The following is an 18,430-nucleotide window of genomic DNA, read 5'->3' as shown; positions in this document are numbered from 1 at the left end:
GTACAACGGACAGAATGTCATAGTCGTATATATACAGACGTTTTGATACTATGTATGCGGCAGTACAAAAGAGTAGTGTAGACGCAGGTGTCCTTTGATACAAGTTATGAGACAATGTCCAAATTGTACATGTGAAGATATGAAACATTGCAGATTATAAGACCGCGGCATAAGGCCTGGGTCATAACGTGATATGTCAAGACGCACCAAGAGAAACAGAACGAGATAAGCATAAATCCGAGCGAAATGATGACCTGTAAATGATTGCATGCTCCTGCACGCTTATATAACAACGATAAATGAAGTGGGCTGTGACCGGACGACACGAGCGCGATGTGTGACAGAGCTGCGAAAGCGATGAACAAGTGGGTGTTCCCATTCACCTTTGCGAACCCAACATGGAGAGCTTCCTCCGGAGCCCTCGAAGAACACCTTTGGCCCCCTCGGCCTTCTCTTTGATGCTCCGGCTCTCCCTAGTACCGACATCGCTGGGAGTCGAGTTAAACCTCCGCCGCCGGATCGACGATATCGAAAACCGGCCTCTCCCGGGCTTCACTTCCCCGCCAGTCTCAGCCCTCTCCAGGACGGCCTCGGGCGACGCGTACCCGTATCCGCTCATCGAGCTTTGCGGCCGTTGCAGGGGGTCCACGTCCGACTCGGGCACGGTCATGAGCGAAGGGCTGGACAGCCGGAGAGACCCGAACCTGATCGACGAAGCGTGAAGGGATTGCGTCGCCGTGGAACGAAGGCATGCGTTCGCCGTCGCAGGGCGACGGGGAACAACCGGAGTGCCGTTACCCGCAGCGGGACTCCGAAGACGGTCAATGATGTTACCGGTCCGCGAGGACGGACGGGGTAAGCTGGGAGGCGACGAAGGACGAGAAGGAGCCCGTACGGGAGAGTTGAACTTCGGTGGCTCTTCATCTTCCATCGCGAAGTGGGAGAAATCCGGCATTGACAGCGACCGACGCGGGTCCCTATCCTCCAGCGCGGAAAGTGAGGGCATTTCGAGCTGAGGCGGAGGTTGAGAGCGGGGCGACATGGGGGAAAAGAGGGTACTGGGGGAACGGGAGAACACCACGGGAGAGAGCATGGTGTCCACCGAGATGGGGGAAGCGGCGAAGTCTTCGATGAGGTCGACAGCGTACTCTGGAATGGCAATATCGCCGGCCTCCGCAAGGAGCGTCTCCAATGGACGACGAGAAGCCATCTTCGCTATGCGGATGACCCCGTCCAGCTCAGACAGAACGGGATAAGATGGTGACTTTACTGGTGCAGGCGGCAAAGCGACGGTGCTTTGCTCGCTCGAGTGCTCGGAAACGAATGTGGCATCGGTGGAACCGGAGTTCCGGCGAGAGTGCGTGGCATCGAACGACCTCGACCGTCGACGATGTGATTGGATTGGGGACAAAAGAGCAAGGTCTAGTGCAGACGGGCGCAATCGCATTGGACGCGCATGCGATATGGTCTTCCTCCGCGTAAGGGTGGGGCTCGTCAGGGTACTACGGCTTCGGGGGAGGTCGATGCGGGTAGGGGACAGCTGCAGAAAACGAGCCAGATTGGCCTCCTGTCGTGTCAAAGGAGGCGAAGCCACGACTAGGGGTGGAGGCACCTCGCTGATGGGACTGCTAAGCTTCGTTAAGAGGCCTTTGGTTTCCTCGCACTGTATCTTCCTGGCAACGCTCCTGTGTTCCTCCATCCAATACTCCCGCTGGAGTGCCTCGAGCTCTTCCCGCGTGAGTGATTTGGAACCTTTTTCCGCTAATCGCGCGCGTAGTTTACTGGCACAAGCTTGCGCATCGCGCGCTTGTTCGCTGAGAATGGCGGTGGCCTTTTCGAGAACCCGGATCTGGAGCTCCTGGGGCGGAACCTCAACATATGAGACCTTGGCGGCAGAGCGTAATGTACTTTCAACCTGAGAATATCGAGAGAGTCGACGTGCGTGGAGGATACCCGTGGCGGGAGATGCGGACGGCGATGAGGTTACAGCGTACGGATGCTTGGGGGACGCCATAGTGGGATTCGGAAAGCCAAACGTATGACTCGTGTCAGGAGTCCTAGTAGGACAGGTGGAGGAGGATGAGTACGGAGATGACAGCGAGACGGCGGACGCAGCATGAGATGGAGGACGGCACATACTTCATGGATAAATATGACTGGGGATTCACTGAAGGCGGGCGTAGGGTGTTCACATGGCCCTAACGAGTATCTTGACAGCTGAGAATGGACGAGTGAAGGAATGTGCTTACTAGGGAGACGTCTGGCCATAAGGCCTCGCTTTCCGTGACAATGCGCAGACCCGCGGACTTGACACGTCTAACCGTGAGACTGGTTGTAGCTTCGGGAAGCCATTGCGAGTCCTTCGTGTCTTCAATGGCCGGACAAGGTTCCACGATCCTCCGTCCGAGCATTACGATCGCTTGCAGGGAGGTCTAACTAGACGCTCATGAGCCGTAATCGTCAGACATGACGGATGCCAATGACCGAACCACTCACAAGAGGTGAAGAAAACAAAAGAGTGCAAAAGGAACGTCAGGGATGGGGCAAAGTGAACATGGTAGGACGATTTGGAAGACGGAGAGCGTGGGCGTGGTGAGACCGCATTGACAGCATGCAGCTGAGTTGCCATGCGTATTGCCGGTCACCGCAGACGCGCCTCCAGATCAGTTTCGAGTTCAATTTGAGTCCGCCCTTCGAGAACGTGGCCTCCTGTCCGGCGCCCCCGACCTGTCTGAGTCAAGCTACATAGGCTAGACTCAGCCGGGCGCAGCCCGAGTAAGGGTTACCAGGTAAGTACAAGACTGTTTCCCTGCGTCAACGATGTATGTAGTTTTCTACTTACCTGCCGTTGATTTGCAGACAACATGAACGATCGACAAGCGTTTGACGTTGTTCTGAAGATCGTCCAAAGTTCTGATCTCGACAGAGGATCATCAGGAACATAAGTACAGGAACAGCCATGGTTGAAGGGCGCCTCAGAGCCATACTATCGAGTCACCGGAGATAATGAGAGCGCCCGAGCGTCGTTGAGGTGACTACAGCATCCGTGGTGACGGCGGTAACCGCACTGCTCAGGCAAGCGTGCGTGCCCTCGCGGATCTGTCCCAAGGAGGTTCGAGGCGCCATTCTACATACAGGTGAGTGAAAGGCACTCAAGGTCAGGTCGGATCCGATATCGTGCTGTCATCGAAAAACCTATACCAAGCAGCCACAAGTGTCTAGGAAAGACGGGAGCTGCTGGTCACAGTAATCACACGAGCCAAGACTGTGCGTATAAGTACTCGGAACTCTAAAGGTACACTTGCGTTGGATTTCTGGAAGTCTCCCACCTCTAGTTTGTCATTTGCATAGTCGATCTGCGGCGTAGCTAGAGTCGGGAACTCGTAGTCCCGGGGACGCAAACAAGCCAAGATCGACGTGATGAGCCACAAGGGCGTCGGCACTGTAGGGCTTGCGACAATTTGAAGAGTTGAGGCAGAGGTTTGCAACTAATTCGAGTGCGGACACGGTGACATCTAGTGACTAAAAATGATAGAGGAACAAGGACCGACCCCAGTTTGTATGCTAGGCGTCATGGCGGCTTGTCTTCCATTCTACAGAACACACAACGAAGCGGACATCCCGCTTTAACCATAATCAACGCCTGTATCCTCCCGCAACGGCACTGTCACTGTGCCAGTGGGGATGGCAAACGAGATCGGTCTGATATGCAGTGCAGTCCAAAGGCCGGTGGGCCTCCGTGTCCGTAATATGTCGTACTTCTCCGCGAGCATCTGACCGCGCGCTCCTGTGCTACTACCACAACCAGGTGCTTGTTTCACGCACTAACTCCAAAGGGCACCTATGTACTGTGGCGTCTCCCAAATCATCGATGGACGGAGATAATAGTGAGCAACTCCGCGACGCCCGTGCTCCACCCAGCGGGGCCCAAGTCATCTCTCCCGCTTGCAATCATTGGTCCCGTCAGGCTTCAGCACCTTCGTGCCGTTGATCCAACTCCGCTGCCGCTCACGCCATTCACCGCGATGTGTCAACATCTACTTGCGCCGAAGAAGGGCTTCCATTGGACATGTACGATCTGTCCTTACCGGCCTCGAGCTCAAAACTTATCGGGAGCGAGCCTCCCGGCGCGGGTCACGATGGACCTGTTTCTCTTTGACACCTTGTGGTCGCATTGGTCCTATCGTGCTTCTTGATCGCGTCATGGCTCCTTGTACATATAAGTGTGAAGACAGTTGACCTCCTCGAGGGGTCACTGGGAAACGGCTACCTTGACCACCATGCTCGGTCTGCTAGTGTCTGTCTTTACCCTAGGTTTCTGCACTGTCGCGTCAGCCCAGCGCAACCTCACAGTTCCCAACTCATTCCCTCATGCATGGCCAGGCCAGCCGAACACCACCACCTTCGGACCTGATTGGCAGAGCTGTAAGCCCTCTTCTTTCGTCGTAAACATGCTCAACCTGACCGACCTGTCCACGCCGCTCCAGACTTCGAGGTAACGCAGAGCCTGCCTAACATCACAGGCGTCCTCCCCGCCCTCCCGCGCAGCTTCGCGGGCAACATCCCGGTAAACCGCACAGGGCACCCCAACGATACCCTCTTCTTCTGGGCGTTCGAGAAAGTCGGCGCGAATGGCTCTTTGACTGCACCCGCCGACGTGAACAACACCGATCCATGGATCATTTGGCTGCAAGGAGGGTAAGTGGAAACCCGGACGTTGTGCCTTTGACAAAGACGCCAGGTTGATCGCACGAATGTCAACAGTCCAGGGTCCTCCGGTATGATTGCGCTCACGACGGAGGTAAGGGGGTTCTGCGAATGAACATCATCGTTGTGCCTGGAATTGAACCTCTCCGGCACCGCCGTGCGTAGAATGGCCCAGTCCATGTGTTACCCAACGGCTCCTGGGTGTTCAATAACTTCAGCTGGAACAACCTCGCAGATACCATCTGGATTGATCAACCTGTGGGTGAGTTAGCTTGCGAGAACAATGCTGCATGCGTGGCAGGCACGTACTGAGCGCTTTGTACCCACCTTCGACAGGCACCGGGTTCTCGACGGCGGATACAACAGGCTACGGTACGCTTCGCGGCACCTTCCGGCCCTCCTTGAACTAATGTCTGGCGCTGAATGGGCTACCTCTTCCAGTCTCAGACGAGGATCAGACGGGACAGGACTTCGTATGTCGCTCTTCCATGCGATCCGCGTAAGCGTACCTGACCGGAAGTGTCATTCGTAGGTCGGCTTCCTGTCGAACCTCGTCCAAGTGTTCCCGAGTCTTGCGACGCGTCCCTTGTACCTATCAGGCGAGAGCTACGCCGGGACGTACATCGTGAGTAACCGCCGTCTTGCCCCTCCCGGCTGTTCTTGGCCTGTTCTTGGCTCAATGCTGACACGTACTCAATGGTCCCTTTGCAGCCTTACATCACGAAGCATCTCTTCCAGACGCCCAATCCGCCTGTCAAGCTCCGCAAGATCACCATTGGGGACGGTTCGCTCGGGTCCCAGGCCACTGTCGAGCATCTGCCAGTGGTAAGTGCGAGCTGTCATGATCAACTTGTACGGCCGCCGGATGGCTCAGCGTGGATTCGTCGCTCGAACAGGTCAATGTCATCGAGACGTATCCGGCCCTCATCGGATATGATGAGGACGTATTCAACTATTTCCGCGAGCAGTCAGTAACGTCACGCATGCCTGATGGAAGATTGCTAACGTGCCTATGGCGCATAAGAACACATCTCTGTGGCTTCGACCTGAATCTCACATACCCTCAAAACGGTCATTTCCCGACTTTAAACCTCGTCCGACCCACAACCTCGTCGGCCCTGAGCGAGTCGATTCTCAACCCCACCGAAAGCCGCGCCAGAACCCTCAAGGAGACCATCTCTGAGAAGTTTGCCGCCGTGCACGGCAGCCCTTCTTTAGCGAAGAGGGCCGAGTTCCACGAGCGCAGGGAGGCAGAACGTCAGCAATGGAAGCGGGATCTCTCAGGGCGCGCGAATGGCACGATCGACCCCTCATACGGCTGCTTTTTGCTGGACGAGCTGATTGACTATGCGGTCAACTTCACGTTCCCCTGGTGTAAGTGATCCATCAGCGAGAGCAGTATACCAAACGAGCGCTGACTGAGAGAATATAGCGAACGGTGACTTTGACGTGTATGACATTCCCGACGCGACAAATCCCGAGCCCTTCAAGAACGCCTCCTCCTTCTTCAACGATGACGCCACCCGTGCGGCCCTCCACGCGCCGACGTCCAAGGACTGGATCCGGAACTTCAACTACCCCTTCGGCTCTACGTACAACAGCACCGGGGGAAACCAGTACGGAGATCCGTCCGTCGAGCCGATCGCCTTCCTCTCCGACCTCGCCGCAAACGCCTCGGCCGCGAACGTTTCCATCGTCTTCTACTCGGGCAACGACGACTCGCTCGTCCAGCATCACGGCACGGAGGTCATCATTCAGAACATGACGTTCGGCGGCCAGCAAGGCTTCACGCACAAGCCCTCCACGCCATGGTTCGATGACGATGGCAACTTCGCCGGGATCGTCCACCAGGAGCGCGGACTCGCGTATGTGCTGTTCCAGGGCGCGGGACACCTGGTGCCGATGTGGAAGCCGGCGCAGGCGTTGGTCTTCCTGCGGGAGTTCGTGCTGGGCAACAACCTGAACGGGACAGTCTCCGGGACGGTGGTGGTCGGCGGGGAGAACAGTACGCTGGCAAACGACTTCTTGCCGGGAGGCAAGGAGATCTTCTATGGCTCATCGGCCACGCAGTACACATACACGGTTCCAGCGGCATCGGCGTCCGCATGGAGTGCCTTCATTGCGACTGCAACAGCCACACAGGGGCCCAACATTGGCGCAGTAAACGGGGTGATAGGTAGTGGGCTACCTGGAGCGACATTGGTGGCGATCTGGAGCATTATTGTCGCAGTTGGGGTCGCATTGCTCTAGCACGGTGGTGTAGGGGAAAGATCGGTGTGCACTGATAACGCACGATCAGGGTAGTTGACTCAAGAGACTTAGAGACATACACATACCATACCGCGTAACTGTTCCGCGGAGCACTTCCTGCGACTCGCTAGTAGACATTATGCATCCTCGGCGAACGACAGCAACTTCTTGTCTTGTTTTTTTGCCTTCTTCTTGGTTGCTTTGACTGCGACATCGGGTTTCAGTTTCTCCGCGTCGTCTCGACCGTCCCCGACTGCTTTGCGTTTCGCGCCTTTTGCTTTGCTAGACGCGCCGAATGACAGACCCGGCTGCTTGGATGACTTCGACTCTGCTGACGCCGACCCTTCGGAGTACTCATCCTTCGCAGTAGCAGAGCCATTCTCCGTAGGCTCAGGTAGAGGAGGGAGGCCCTTCGCTGAAGGTCCTCATGAGAGTTGCTCTCAGTTAAGCCCATGCATCGAACGCACGCGCCTTTCCGCCTTTCATTCTCGACCTCCCTCTCCGTCAGATGCTTGCCCTCCCTCAACACCACGACCTGCGGCTTCTCGTCCAGATCGTCTTCATCTTCGCTCCCAGGCTCGCCGTCCGGGCGTTCTGGAATGGCCGGACGCTTGGGGATGGGAGGTCTCCCAGAGCCATCATCCTCAAACTCGTCGTCATCATCGTCATCCCTCCTTCCCCCTCCGCCCAAACCTTGCTGCATCCTGAGCAGGAACGCAGGTGTTCGAGACTGATAGGCCAGACGCGAAGACAGCTGAGCGCGAGTGGGTTCCTTTTTGGACATGGTGAGCAGCAGACGGTGAGGACCGCAAGCAATCGTTCGAGGCGCAACTGAAGTTCCAGGATATCGCGGTGAGCGTCGTAGTGGTAAGGGGACAAGGTGGGCGCATCATGGCCCAAAGCGCCCTACTGAACTTGACCTCCTCCACATCATTCTGCACGCGTCGTGCCGTTCGCAATACCCCTACCCTAAAAATTGGGTGACTCCAGAAGAACGTCTAATCATAATGTTCCGTGCAAGTCTTGTGCGGCTTGCCAAGTCTGTGTCCACGCACCCTCTGAACCTCCGTGAAGCGAGTGCCGCCTTGCTGCCACCGCTGCCGTATGTATGAATTGCTCAATGGTACGTCCCTTCTCTACTGACTATATGCGTCTAGGTTGTACCGCAGAATACTGCGCGCACATCGAAATCTTCCCCTTGAGATGCGCTCTCTTGGGGATGACTACGTGAAAGCGGGTGAGCACTCAACCATCCGGTGGTCGAAGTCTGGCGCGCGCTCAAACTACGTCGGCAGAATTCCGTAGACATAGAGAAACGACGAACAAAGTTCACATCATAGGGTTCTTGTCCCAGTGGAAGGTGTACTTGGACGCGCTACCCGCTGGTCCCGAAGGTGGCAAGGCTTTCCGCGGCAAACCTCTTGACCCAACAACATTGGAGAAGGTCTGTTGCAGCTGGCCACTTCCTCTCAACTATAAAACCAACATTATCTTCATGTTAGATGTCTGCTGAACAACTAGGGCAACTTTACGAGGTTATGCATGTGACAAAGGACGTCTGGAAACCGGTGACGCCAGAACAAGACGGCAAAACTCCTTCAGACAACGAAGGTACATCATAGCAAGCGTTCCGAGCGTTTCGCTTGGCCGGTGATGGGATGTGCATGGTGCGGTCTCTCTTTTCAACAACTATTGATGCCTCATGTACTCTCGTATTTCTCATAGTTGGCGCCCTACAAGATTGACTTCGTGCTGCACTCACCAACACAAAGCTAGCGTAATGCCACCCGGAGGCGCGGTTGCTCGCGGATACCCTGAGATGAGATTTGAAACTAGCATGGCTCAGTTATCTGTCCATGCATGCTCAGAGCCGAGTCTTTCCGTCGCAGGACGGGCGACACGCAGACAGACTTGCGCTGTAGCTACTGTGAATGCCGTTCATGACAAAGACCCATCGATAACATCGCTCGCCGTTTCGCATCCTCATTCGTTCGCAACGTCCGTACTGGTCAAGCTGATTAGCCAGAAAATCCCGAACTCATCCCTGCCCTCGAGCTTGATTCCATGCATTCCGTTCCTTCCCGCTCCGCGCATGCCGCGTGAACCCATCGAGCACCCTCACGTGGCGTCTGCTGGGGCGCGATCTAGCGCCGAAAGAGCAGGAACTCATGTGAAGAATGACCCCACCACTTTCGTATATAAGGCAGGCTCGATAGTGTTCAAAGTCTCTCACAACATTCCCATCCTACAGTTCCTGTCGAGTCTTCCCCCTAGTCGCAGACATGTCTCAACAAACTCTTGTGAGTGGACAAGCCACCAGCGCCCAATATTACGCTGAAGAAGGCAACCTCGTCTGTAGAAGGTCAACTCTAACGCGGAGCCCTACGCCGATCTCCCTTCAATCTGTGCTCAATTGCTCGAGGCTAAGGCTAAGAAGGGTACGCGACGTATGCTGCATCCTTGCTGCGGCGTACTGACTCTGAAAGCAGGCGTGACCTTTGACGCCATTGGCAAAGCCATCGGCCACGACGAGGCTTGGGTCGCCGCGCTCTTCTACGGACAGGTCGGCCCGCCATTTCCTGCTCACGGAATGTCGTCTGATCCGCCCACGTTCACAGGCTAAGGCTACGAACGAAGAGCTTGCGAAGCTAGGGGACTTCCTGGATATCCCTTCGTCCAGCCTGGTTGCTGAGATCGGGGAGAATTGGTTCCCGCGCCGCGGTCTCGGCCCGATTCCTCCCCAAGACCCTCTTCTCTACCGTCTTTTTGAGGTTTGTCCTCCATCTCGCGATATGTTGCAATCTCTGCTCTGACCAATCGCATGTGCAGGGCGTGCTTGTCTACGGCACCCCCATCAAGGCTCTCATTCATGAGAAATTTGGTGACGGTATCATGTCCATGATCGACTGCAAAGTTAAGGTCGACCGCAAGCCTGACCCTAAGGGCGACCGTGTGGTTCTCACGTTTGAGTGCGTCTCCCATACCTCCACGCTATCTTGGCATCCATTCAGTTCTTGACAACTTGTGCCTGCCGTTCACAGTGGAAAGTTCCTCCCTTACCTAAGGTGGTAGAATGTTTTTCCCGGACTCGAGTGTGTATACATAGCTCGGCATGACGACCCTCGCTATACACGAAATCGTAGTGTACGATCAGCAATTCAATCCTGTTCCACATTCTACAGGTCTAGTAATACATACAACAAGATTTCGTCTCGAACATCGACCTAGATACTATGCGACCTCAATCGCGAAGCCCATCGCCCTCTTACCGATGGGGTTCTCGATGTCGTCCGCCTTCCCAACGCCGACACATTCCGCCTCGCCCTTGTTCCTCGGGAAGTCAGGTGGCGCGACGCCCTGCAGGAAGCTCTCCTTCTGTTTCTCGATGTATGCGGCGTTGACCGCGGTATATGGCATCGCCGGGATGTACATCACGGTCGAGTCCTCTTTACCAGTGTGATGCTTTTCCACAGCATGGATGACGTCCTGTGCACGGGTACATTGTCAATCCAGTCAGCTCGCGTGACAAGTAAACAAGTAGAGGCCACGAACGGAATGCCAGAAGACCATGTCGCCCGGATACACCTTCGGCACCGGGACCATCGTCTGCTCGAGCCTCAAGTGCGGGTGCGTTTGGGTGTTCGGACGGGGGCCGACGAACGACGCGCCGTACGAGTAAATGCCGTGGAAGTCTGGCGTCGTCGAGTCTGCCATATCTCATCAATCCACACAGCCCAAACGAGGGAATCATGGTAGGTCCATACCGAATCGCCAGTCATCTGGGTCGGACGAGTCGGGGTTTGCGCCATCCTTAAGCGCAAAGAAAGGCCGTAGAATGATGTACGCGTTCGACAGCCTCACGTTCGGGAACACTTGGAGCGTACCCTCGTTCGGGGCGGTCTCGCTCAGCGCGAGCCAGCCCTGGTAGGTTCGGAATACGGTCGCCTTTGACAGTTTCTCGTAAAATCAGCTCCCGAACTCAGCCACCGAGTAGGAGTGGCGTGGCATACCTGGTTCGGCCGGCCGTACAGCGAGCTTCTGGCACGGACGCGGTTCTCAAGGTCATACGGGTCATGCTCGCGCCAGTTTCCGCTCAGGATGTCATCGAAGCAGTGGCGGAAGGCCTCATCTTCCCATCGCTCAATGCCTCCACCTATATCGCATAGCAAAGAAATGACTTAGCAGGTCTGCCTCGATAACAAAATGATCAAGGGGCTCACCGTCAACGTGCGGGGGGTGCACATCCCACTGCACGCCTGGCTTACGGATACGGAACCGGTCTGCGTAGGTGAGTGGGGTCTCGAGATCGACGTCGTTGATCTTCGCTCCGTCCCCGTTCCTGATACGATACAATTTGTTCAGCCATACTGTAGCTGATAGGATGTTCGGGTGAGAGCGCGCTCGGACTTGCGACTTCGTCCAGCTATAGTTTGTCGCCAGTACTAAGCATTGCACATCTGTAACAAACAACCAACACGTACTAGAGCTGGAAGAATTGCTTGTCATGCTCCGGGACACCTGACGATACGAGCAGCCGCCCGACGTGAGCTCTTATTCGAGGAGCGAGCACAGCAAACAACTTACCGTCAACTGGGTTCTCGGCAACGTAACTGCGCAACCACGCTTGCCATTCTCTCGCTTCTTGGTCATCTACGACGTCGCGGATAACGAGGCATCCCTTGCCGCGTATCTCCTCCTTGCGCTCCGGGGTCAAACTGCCGAGCTCGCTGAAGTTGACCTCCGGCACGTTCTGCATGCAAAAGTGGACATCAGCGTGATTGAAGATATGGACGAACAGCACACTACGACTCACCGCGGAGCCCTGAGCAGCGATGTCCTTCGTGGCCTTGTCGAGCTCAACGAGGATCTCGCCCCATGCCTTCGTAGCACGAGCCTCGAAGTCAGGGTACGACCCTACAATCTCCTTCTTTAGCTCGGCAAAGCGAGGCGGGAGGGGGCCGAAGTCAGCAGGGTTAGCCATCCTTGCACGTTCTATTCAAGACTTCACGCAAAGCCGCAGGGATTCTGATAGACGGACAGTCAGCGGGGGTGAAGATTAGGAATGACTTCCCTAGTCCCTTATTTTATAACCAAGTTGAAGCCAACCTTACGCGCCCTTGATACCGCGATAGAGATCGAAAGCGGCAAGCATGCCGAATGCCATCCCACGATAGATATGCAAAACGCAGTCACGGGGCGGCCTGTATGAAGGAAAGAAGCGGTCACGAGGGGGCACACGATGGGTCGTGGCTGCTGTGTACGAGAACAGTCCTGATAACGCGCGCGGCCCTGCGCATCGACACATCCCTACCGCCTTCAACAGCGCCACAAGAGCACACGCATATTTCTATCTCACCTAGGGGATGCTTCTTGTGAGAGAGAGTCACGGCGGCTTTGCACAGAGCTTAAATTACGAGGCTGACGCCGCGGCGCTGCAGGTCGTCGGAGAATCTCCGGCATAACTCTAGCGTATAAAGCACGATAGGCTGTGTGACTAATCACGAACTTAGCAACGTGGGGCATCGGAGGGAATGAAGCTTACTATGATGTAGTTAAGTACGGCGTGGATTTGTGTTCTGAGGGTTGCTTCGCTTGGGCGGCGTGGTGGCACGTGGACATGAAGCTGGGGCCCTACGCACATAGCCTTGTAGATGATCCCAGCGCAAGCTTAGGGCGAACTGGCTAGGTTAAGCAATGACATTCAAAACTCTGTCTGTCAAAAACAAAAACAAAAAGACGTGCAAGAAACCAATTAGCCAGGGAAGAAGCTACTGAATATACGTTGCGCGGATTATGATCGTAGCAAACTCCGTAAATCGAACATGATATCTGAAACATTTCAGGCACCTCGTTATTCTTCATACTCAACGGGCTCTTCGGCGGGTTCTTCTTCCGCATAGTGGGCCTGTTCAACAACGCTCCCCTGCTCCTCGTACTCTTCCTCGACGTCGTCCGCCGTTGCCTCCTGATACTATATGGGAGGTCAGCATCCTGTTTGAAAGTGAAGCAATCGGTCAACTGCTCGTACCTGCTGGTATTCAGCGCTATCACACATGTCAGCCAAACGTGATTCGATGGCACATCCAACACCACAGTACTCACATCAGATCATGTGTGTTGCTCTCAGCCTCTGTAAACTCCATGGTATCCATGCCTTCACCAGTGTACCAATGAAGATAAGCACGACGCTTAAACATCACAGAGAACTGCGCAAGGTTGCGGGTGAAGAGCTCCTGGACGGCGGTAGAATTTGACAGGCACGTTCCAGCCTGCATCTGGCCGACCGGTGGAACAGAGCAGAGGGACACGGAAACGTTGTCAGGGATCCACTCGACGAACAGCCCTGAGTTCTTCTTTTGCAATTCCGATACTGCGTGCTATAGGGGTATCAGGCCACCGCAACGATATGAAATTGTATGGACTGACCTCTGCCTCCTGCGAAGAAATCTTGCCCCGGAAGATCGTCGCCGCAGTCAAATAACGACTTCGCGACGGTGTCAGCGCAAGCATGCTGGGATGCTGAAAATATGACCTACCCGAATCGAGGGTCCACCGCCACTAAGAGGTTGTGGCGATCAAACAAAGCACTCGTCAAGTCCCTCGTATTCCAACGTTGGAACGCCTTCGCCTTGGGGTCATAGAAAGGAGCGTAGCTCGGCATAAGAAAGTGCAGCTAGTGTTTCAGTGAGTAACTTCTTGTGGCATGATTCACGCCGGAGGCACCTACACGAGGGAAGGGAATGAGATTCATAGCGAGCTTCCGCAGATCACTGATAGATGTAAGTTGACAACCACTGAGCTGAGTGCTCTACGCACCCGTTCAACTGTCCAGGGAACCGTAGGCTAGTGGTGACTCCACACATGACTTGGGACACCACGGAATTCAGGTTGTCGAACGTCGGGTGCTTAACCTTGAGCGCCCTTTGGGATATATCGTACAGAGCTTCGTTGTCGATGCAAAGCGTTAAGTCGCTATTTTCGACCAGCTGATGGACCGACAGGAGTGCGTTGTAAGGCTCGACAACGGTCTCCGACACCTGCCAGAAAGGTCTGCTGGATACATCAAAACAGATGGTAGAGCAGATGTGCCTACCTTGGGGGACGGGAGGATCGAGTACGTAGCCAACATCCTATCGGGAAATTCCTGTAGTATTCAAATCAGGGGGCAGAAAGCACGTAGAGGAATGAACACAACTTCTCGGAACTTTGACAATAGAAGTGAGCCTAGACCCGCTCCTGTACCACCTCCGAGCGAATGCAGAATCTGAAAACCTTGCAAGGCTTCGGTATCTTCGGCTTGCCTGCGGACAACATCCTACGCCAATGGCCTGTAAGCGCACCACCGACGGCATCGCGTAGGAAGTAGATATACCAGGATTGAATCCACAAGCTCCGCGCCTGGATAGTTATGAGATAAAGTCGGGGATATGACAATCGCTCTTCGACTTACCCTCCGTGTAAACTGTGGCGCACCATTCCGTTCATAAGCGAGGCCCAGCCTCTTCGCAACGAGACCACTCACATCCCTTCGCCCAATTGTTGCCCGCGCCAGATTGCCCGAAAACGTACGTATCTGGGCGGTAGAGCTTGCCTAGAGGTCCTGACCGGATCTGCCATTATCGGTAGTCACGATTTGGTTGGAGGACTGCTGAATAGCCGAGCATACTCACGCGATCGGTGACACCCTCCTCGAGGTCAATTTGCACGCTTCGCGGGACGTATTTGGTGGGATAGCCGGCATTCTGTACCTCCGTAAAGAATACGCCGACCTATGCGTGGACGACGACAGAACGCGAGCCTATTAGCATGTTCATCTAGCGTAAGTATATCGACCAAAAACAACGTACTCTCGAAAGCTGCTGGTCGTCCCGCCCTTGATAATGCTATATGCATATGCAGGGGTACATCAGACCCTGCCTCCATCAGACTTGCGCTCCGACTCACCCCATCATCATCCAAGCCATGCTCAGCGAGGAGCATCCGCCAGAAGGCCTCTCCAACCTGGTTTCCAGCCTGCAACCCGCTGTTCAGTCCCGCACACACACGTCTGTAGCGTGTATTGATCGCCATTACCTGTCCGACCTAACAAGCCAGGGCCGAGTGAGCGAGTGGGTAAAAAGCGAGCGTGCCCCGACGTGATCGATACACGCGCTCGCACGGCAAACGGGCAACTCACTTGCACGTTGATGATCTCTCGCGGCATCCTTGGCACTTCCTATGGTGTATCGTCTGTCGCGCGTCGTATGCAGGAATAGGATGTGGTTGTACGTGGCCGTGCGGTGACAGCACGGGAAGGAACGGGAGAGAACGGGGTCGAGGGTCTCGGAACGCGGGGACAATATATATGACGTTGAGCGAGCAGGCGCGGGAGCTCAAATCAATACGCGGCGTTCGATTTCATCCAACACTCCGGATCGCGCGTCCCATCATGATCGGCGATGATACTGTGTTGTCGGGCCAGGCGAGGCTAAACAAGGCATGCTAGCGATTGCAATATTGAAGAGAAGCCATTCTACATGATTTGGGGTATACGATATCAGCTACAGCTACACCAAGCGATACACTATGCAAGAAACACTACAAGGGTGGGGAGGTAATATCTACCATCAAACTACTTAGGGGTTGATGCCAGAGGAAGCCTTCGGCACCGCGCATATTCACCCACGAACCCGTATCGGAGTCACCACAGCGGACAGTCAGAAGAGGTTCCACAGCGGACAGTCAGAAGAGGTTCCACAGCGGACAGTCAGAAGAGGTTCCACAGCCGACTGCGACTCCCCAATCTTCTCAGCTTGTGCTTACGCATGCCCAGAACAGTGTCGGCTGCCTGTGCGGATGTCGGCTGCTCTTCACGGGCATCAAGAATCTCCATGTTAGATACTACAGGCTCCACGGAGGGGCGACGCCGGAACATCTTTCTCCGGCCAGGTTCGCGCTTACTACATATTCGCCAGCACCATCAGCAAGAACTCTAATGCGTTGGTAAGTAGGTAAAGTGACTCACCAGTTCGTGCGAGCAGTGAGTAATGCAGCTCGAGGGACTTGCACCGTGGCCATGAGGACGCTCGTCGTTGGTGCCGCGTTTCCAGTGGGGAAGTTCAGAACAATAGTAGAAGCCGCGTCAGAAGCAGACAGGAATACGCTCTGGGTCGGGGTGAGTTGCGTGGAGATGCTCGAAGTGCCGGTGCTTGCTGTGGCCGGCATCGAGTCAGAGAACGAGAGGGTGATGGAGGCGGAGGTTGCATTCCGAGTCGGTACCGGCGTTGCAGTCACAGTGACTAAGACCGTACTGAGAACAATCGATGTCGACAGGACGACGGAAGTTGTTTCCGACGCCGTAACGCTCGTAGATTCGGAGGAACCTGGAATGGCCGTGGACGCAGGACCATCTTGCGAATTGCCAGTGAGGGGCTGCGATACTGATGACGCTGAGGATGAGGTGGGAGACGATATCGTGGCCGACGTGATAGATAGTGGAAGATCCGGCGTCCCCTGTACAATTGACGAAGACGCTGACGATGAAGAGACAGGTAGCGTTGATGCGATAGCAGTGGACGATGCGGAACCTGGAGTCGACGACACCGATCCACTCGAGAATGAGCCGACAGCACCCGTGGTGGTCGACAAGATAGATCCGTTGGATGATGAGCCCAGAGCGCCGCTGGAGGCTGCAGCTACTGACGAGGAAGAACCGGATGGGGAAGAGGAAACGACAGAGGACGAAGCGCCTCCGGCGGTCGAGCTACCGCTACCATTCCCCAGGAACGGTGTAGGGACGAACGTAGAATTCGGACTGGGCGGAGGGAGCCCTTGGGGATACGAGTCCTCGAAAATATCGTTTTGCGCGCCATCCTTGAAGTTGTACAGGTCGGTATAGAATGGCGGGGAGTACGTGGCTTCGAACATCTACATCCCAACGACGTCAGTCCGGGGGCATCATACATTTACCCAAAAGACACGTACGTTGTTGCGCTCAGTCTGGAACCAGTAGAATGGCTGCTTCGCGCCATACGTGCAGTTTCCTGGGGCGGCATTGGGCTTGCCATTCGTAGGGTCGGCACCACAGCGGCGGGGTACTTGTGGCTTGGCGAGCGCCACGTTGGAGGTCGAGCCGGTAATATTACACTTGAAGCCATTCATGTAGTCTGTACCGAAATCACGATCAATGTCCGTATGCATCATCAGTAACCGGTCAACGTACTCTGCTCTCCTCCGCTATCAGGCTGAAACGAAGCAAGTCCATAAGCCGTCTCGTCTCGAATCGAACCAGACGAAGCAGACGCGTACCGAGTGAATCCAGAACCAAGCACAGTGGCACCCGCCGGGCGGGCAAGGAGGCATGCGCTCCGGAACTTGGAAGTCCGTGAAGCGATTCCAGACACACGTCTGGTTCACGCTGAACACCGTGAAGTTTTCGGGCTGGATCTTCGTCACATCCGATTCGTAAGCAATCGCAAGGGCGCAGCCCTTCAGGTCGTCGAAGCCGGTCGTGTGCATCGCCCCACTAGGGAAGGTATCCCCGGTGCAGGGATTGTTGCCAGCCTGAACATTGCCACCTGGGGAGGACGCGAAGAAGGTCGTCTCGCCCTTATCGCAGGAAAGCTGAGTCGTAGCGGGCCTGCCCGCGGGGAGCTCGAAGATGTCTCCTGGGTTGGGCGGGTAATCAAGATGTCCATGGAACCACCATTGCTGAAAATTCATGTTCATGAGGGGAGCGACAGGGCGATTGTCATAGGGAAAGGTCTGCTGGGTGACGTTGAATCCGTACATGCTCGGATGGAAGAACGCTATCGATGGAAAAACGAGAGAAATGTCAGATAGCAGGTCCACCACAAACAGAGCCTTGGGGAACGCTCACCGATGTGCGCAGTGGCGAGGGGAAGAGCCGCTGCAGCGGTGAGTAGCAGTCCGGCAAGCATGGCGTTAGTAGGTCGTCAGGTACGCGTAAAGTGTAGCGATCTGAGGGGATCTGAGAGTCCGAGGAAGTCTAGGATGACGGACCAGCGTATGAATCCAGAGGAGTGAGAACCAGTCTCCGAGGCGTCGAACCCGAGATGAGCGTGAGCTACTAGTCGACCAGGTCGATGATGGGGCGTTTCCCCAACGTCAACGATCGAGGAAGATATACCGATGGTCGGCAAGAGAGAGAATTAGAATCTATTAATGGAGTAGTTATTGTTTTCGTAGGCGGGCTATCTACCTGGACAGGTCGACACGTAACGTAAGAACAATAAGGTGCATGTAGAGATGGCATTGCCCTTACCACAGATACTGTATGGCCCTGTCTCCACCGTACTGCAACGACCAGAACCCCAACGCATCCTTGTCTGAGATGGCAGGATGCAGCCGCGAAGGCCTGACCAAGGGCGAACACAAGCGGTATAGGCGCCCGATTGTACTCGGCGCCTATGGTAGACAAATACATACAAACATGCATCGCTACGAAGCGCGTAGTGCCAACGACCATGATCAT

General features: G+C 55.2%; 7 protein-coding genes across 7 annotated transcripts; 2 read left to right on the top strand and 5 right to left on the bottom strand.

Moving 5' to 3' along the window:
* Positions 1-57: 57 nt before the first annotated feature.
* Positions 58-2,701, bottom strand: DICSQDRAFT_178316 (uncharacterized protein). Its single transcript, XM_007362436.1, has 4 exons — positions 2,497-2,701; positions 2,250-2,436; positions 2,140-2,198; positions 58-2,057 (listed from the first exon to the last, which is right to left on the bottom strand). The coding sequence occupies exons 2-4, from the start codon at positions 2,409-2,411 to the stop codon at positions 380-382; spliced, it is 1,899 nt and encodes a 632-aa protein (XP_007362498.1). The 5' UTR covers positions 2,412-2,436; positions 2,497-2,701; the 3' UTR covers positions 58-379.
* Positions 2,702-4,280: 1,579 nt separating this feature from the next.
* DICSQDRAFT_99992 (alpha/beta-hydrolase) lies at positions 4,281-6,957 on the top strand (the record flags this gene model as incomplete). The annotated part of the gene is made up of 11 exons (XM_007362435.1): positions 4,281-4,425; positions 4,488-4,698; positions 4,765-4,801; positions 4,873-4,969; positions 5,044-5,079; positions 5,149-5,180; positions 5,240-5,332; positions 5,419-5,532; positions 5,604-5,674; positions 5,732-6,081; positions 6,140-6,957. 11 exons carry the CDS (start codon positions 4,281-4,283, stop codon positions 6,955-6,957), a joined length of 2,004 nt encoding a protein of 667 aa, XP_007362497.1.
* Positions 6,958-7,094: 137 nt separating this feature from the next.
* DICSQDRAFT_144448 (uncharacterized protein) lies at positions 7,095-7,741 on the bottom strand (the record flags this gene model as incomplete). Its single annotated transcript, XM_007362434.1, has 2 exons — positions 7,095-7,372; positions 7,429-7,741. The coding sequence occupies 2 exons, from the start codon at positions 7,739-7,741 to the stop codon at positions 7,095-7,097; spliced, it is 591 nt and encodes a 196-aa protein (XP_007362496.1).
* A 223-nt stretch (positions 7,742-7,964) lies between these two features.
* On the top strand, positions 7,965-8,579 carry DICSQDRAFT_52855 (ACN9-domain-containing protein; the record flags this gene model as incomplete). The annotated part of the gene is made up of 4 exons (XM_007362433.1): positions 7,965-8,059; positions 8,115-8,194; positions 8,253-8,401; positions 8,460-8,579. 4 exons carry the CDS (start codon positions 7,965-7,967, stop codon positions 8,577-8,579), a joined length of 444 nt encoding a protein of 147 aa, XP_007362495.1.
* Positions 8,580-9,220: 641 nt separating this feature from the next.
* DICSQDRAFT_99988 (uncharacterized protein) lies at positions 9,221-11,995 on the bottom strand. The gene is made up of 13 exons (XM_007362432.1): positions 11,771-11,995; positions 11,542-11,707; positions 11,439-11,475; positions 11,178-11,380; positions 10,968-11,110; positions 10,722-10,902; positions 10,510-10,664; positions 9,999-10,443; positions 9,787-9,926; positions 9,576-9,728; positions 9,447-9,520; positions 9,317-9,395; positions 9,221-9,257 (listed from the first exon to the last, which is right to left on the bottom strand). The coding sequence occupies exons 1-8, from the start codon at positions 11,936-11,938 to the stop codon at positions 10,189-10,191; spliced, it is 1,308 nt and encodes a 435-aa protein (XP_007362494.1). The 5' UTR covers positions 11,939-11,995; the 3' UTR covers positions 9,221-9,257; positions 9,317-9,395; positions 9,447-9,520; positions 9,576-9,728; positions 9,787-9,926; positions 9,999-10,188.
* A 642-nt stretch (positions 11,996-12,637) lies between these two features.
* Positions 12,638-15,256, bottom strand: DICSQDRAFT_152931 (beta-tubulin 2). The gene is made up of 17 exons (XM_007362431.1): positions 15,134-15,256; positions 15,031-15,039; positions 14,902-14,970; positions 14,805-14,840; positions 14,628-14,726; positions 14,480-14,567; positions 14,408-14,419; positions 14,330-14,355; positions 14,153-14,272; positions 14,051-14,101; positions 13,774-13,994; positions 13,685-13,727; positions 13,494-13,630; positions 13,384-13,441; positions 13,060-13,334; positions 12,986-13,001; positions 12,638-12,928 (listed from the first exon to the last, which is right to left on the bottom strand). Exons 1-17 carry the CDS (start codon positions 15,158-15,160, stop codon positions 12,809-12,811), a joined length of 1,407 nt encoding a protein of 468 aa, XP_007362493.1. The 5' UTR covers positions 15,161-15,256; the 3' UTR covers positions 12,638-12,808.
* Positions 15,257-15,427: 171 nt separating this feature from the next.
* On the bottom strand, positions 15,428-18,026 carry DICSQDRAFT_80329 (uncharacterized protein). Its single transcript, XM_007362430.1, has 6 exons — positions 17,816-18,026; positions 17,245-17,744; positions 17,159-17,180; positions 16,921-17,102; positions 15,962-16,863; positions 15,428-15,896 (listed from the first exon to the last, which is right to left on the bottom strand). The coding sequence occupies exons 1-6, from the start codon at positions 17,874-17,876 to the stop codon at positions 15,704-15,706; spliced, it is 1,860 nt and encodes a 619-aa protein (XP_007362492.1). The 5' UTR covers positions 17,877-18,026; the 3' UTR covers positions 15,428-15,703.
* Between the last annotated feature and the right edge of the window lie 404 nt (positions 18,027-18,430).

Source organism: Dichomitus squalens (genome assembly GCF_000275845.1).
Source record: "Dichomitus squalens LYAD-421 SS1 unplaced genomic scaffold DICSQscaffold_4, whole genome shotgun sequence".
Classification (NCBI taxonomy): Eukaryota; Fungi; Basidiomycota; class Agaricomycetes; order Polyporales; family Polyporaceae; genus Dichomitus; species Dichomitus squalens.
The sequence above is the reverse complement of the archived record's forward strand: the minus strand, read 5'-3'. Positions and strand labels throughout refer to the sequence as shown.